Source organism: Seriola lalandi, unplaced genomic scaffold (assembly GCF_002814215.2).
Source record: "Seriola lalandi dorsalis isolate HSWRI2012SDOR001 ecotype SW California unplaced genomic scaffold, Sedor1 jcf7180001959691, whole genome shotgun sequence".
NCBI lineage: Eukaryota > Metazoa > Chordata > Actinopteri > Carangiformes > Carangidae > Seriola > Seriola lalandi.
In genome coordinates, this window is record NW_019430360.1 from 1,354 (window position 1) to 3,218 (window position 1,865).

The 1,865-nt window shown below is 46.4% G+C and overlaps 1 protein-coding gene across 1 annotated transcript; it reads left to right on the forward strand.

Moving 5' to 3' along the window:
- Positions 1–488: 488 nt before the first annotated feature.
- LOC111662348 (uncharacterized) lies at positions 489–1,859 on the forward strand. The gene has a single exon (XM_023416222.2). It carries the CDS (start codon positions 762–764, stop codon positions 1,836–1,838), a length of 1,077 nt encoding a protein of 358 aa, XP_023271990.1. The 5' UTR covers positions 489–761; the 3' UTR covers positions 1,839–1,859.
- The last annotated feature ends 6 nt before the right edge of the window (positions 1,860–1,865 follow it).

Genomic DNA, 1,865 nt, shown 5'->3' on the forward strand with positions numbered 1-1,865 from the left:
AGTGTTATTGGCCAAGCATGTGAACACAAACAAGGGCTCTGGTCTTTGTTTCTCTCAATGACCTTGCACACTCTTACAGTAGACATACAGCATGTTTCACTGGAAATTATTCACTAGAATCATAAATGGTAATATAGTGATAACTTCCAGTCTGGACAGACAGGCAGCAAGATAAATTAATCTTTTACTTTATTAATTTAGGCCGATAATTGCCTGTTAATAAATATGTATAACAGTTAATATATTTTGTTTTGGTGGTATTTTATCATTTTTTACTATGTATTTGTTTTTATCTTTTATTGTGGAACATTTTGTGATATCTGATCTAAGAAGATGCTAAACCACTTACTTTTAAGATACCAGCTTTCCATTATACTTATCCTACCCTACTTTGTCCTAAAATAAGCAGAAAAAAGGGGGACTAAAAAGGGACTTGTAACAATATTACAGTGCATCCGGTGCGATATTTCAGTTTTTTATTTTTAATAAATTTGCAAGAATTTCTAAAAAAACCTTTTTCGCTTTTTTTGTCATTATGGGGTATTGTGTGTAGATTGATGAGGAAAAAAAAGAATTTAATCAATTTTGGAATAAGGCTGTAACATAACAAAATGTGGGGAAAGTGAAGGGGTGTGAATACTTTCCGGATGCACTGTATGTTGCAAAATATCAAAAAATGTGACTAAAAAGGATTGAATGATGGTAATTGGTGTGATCCAGTTTAACCAAATGCTTTGTTTTTTCATGGTAGGACTGCAAACATGGCTGGCACAGAGCGAGGTCCCATGGTCGGCCGGCCCTCTGCATTCTCCAATGAAGAGCGGAGGGCGGTTCACTCCTGGTCGCGGATATCGTCGGCGGGCCATAACGTCCTCCTGGATGCTCTAAAGATCCTCAGCCCCATGTCCCATGACCTCTCGAGCACGGAGGACCTGGTCACCTTCCTGCAAGAGCTGGGTGAGGAAGGCCACAAGCCCACCGTGCTGCGCAGCAAGGACGTGTACGGCTACCGCTCCTGCACAAACCAACCCCTGACTGAAGACATGCTGAAGCCACCCAACAGGAACCTCAGACCTACTGCCAAGAGAAGGGGAAAGAAGGGACTGGCCAAAAAGAGAGAGGTGCACCCGTCCTGGAACACCTCTGAGAGGAGCAACCCCAGGATTCAAGGGGTCCGCCCTCCAGAGCTGCTGGTGGACCAGCACTCCATTGTCTGCAGCAGGACCCCCATTCGGACTGTAGAGATGTCACAAGCGCTGCAGTTGCAGCCGTGTCTCAGATTGACCAACATTGAAGGCCTGACGGGCTTCCACACAGCAAGGCTCCAGATCCACACTAACTGGGACTCGTCCTCTGGGGCGCCCTCTGTTGGCTTTTCACAGCAACAGCACCCCCCAACACTTTCAGGAATACCTTTGCAGCCTTCTCAGAATGGTGGTGGGGCGCCCACCAAAGCTGTGGCCTTGTTCAGCCAGAAGAGCCTGTCCTGTCCTATCCGACTGGACGGTGCCCTCATTGGAGATTCTGCACCGGTTTTCTACGCTAACGGTCGGGTGTTTCCACAGACTCATACAGAGCTGACCAGTAACGGCTGGAGGAGCAATGGTTTCCCCCAGGACGGTCAGAGCCCCAAGGAACTAGACATCCTGACCCGGCAGAGAAACAGCTGGAAGGACAAGAACAGTTTTAGATGGAAAGTGATAAAGGTGGATGACTCTCGTTCCGTGGCTGATGCCCGCAGAAAAGCGCAAAAGATCCTACAGGTCAATCTGTCTCCGGTGATTCAGATCCAACCTCTGAACCATGTGCTTAGAGACTTCAGATACCAGAACAAGTGACAATTCTCCTCAAACCTACACACACAC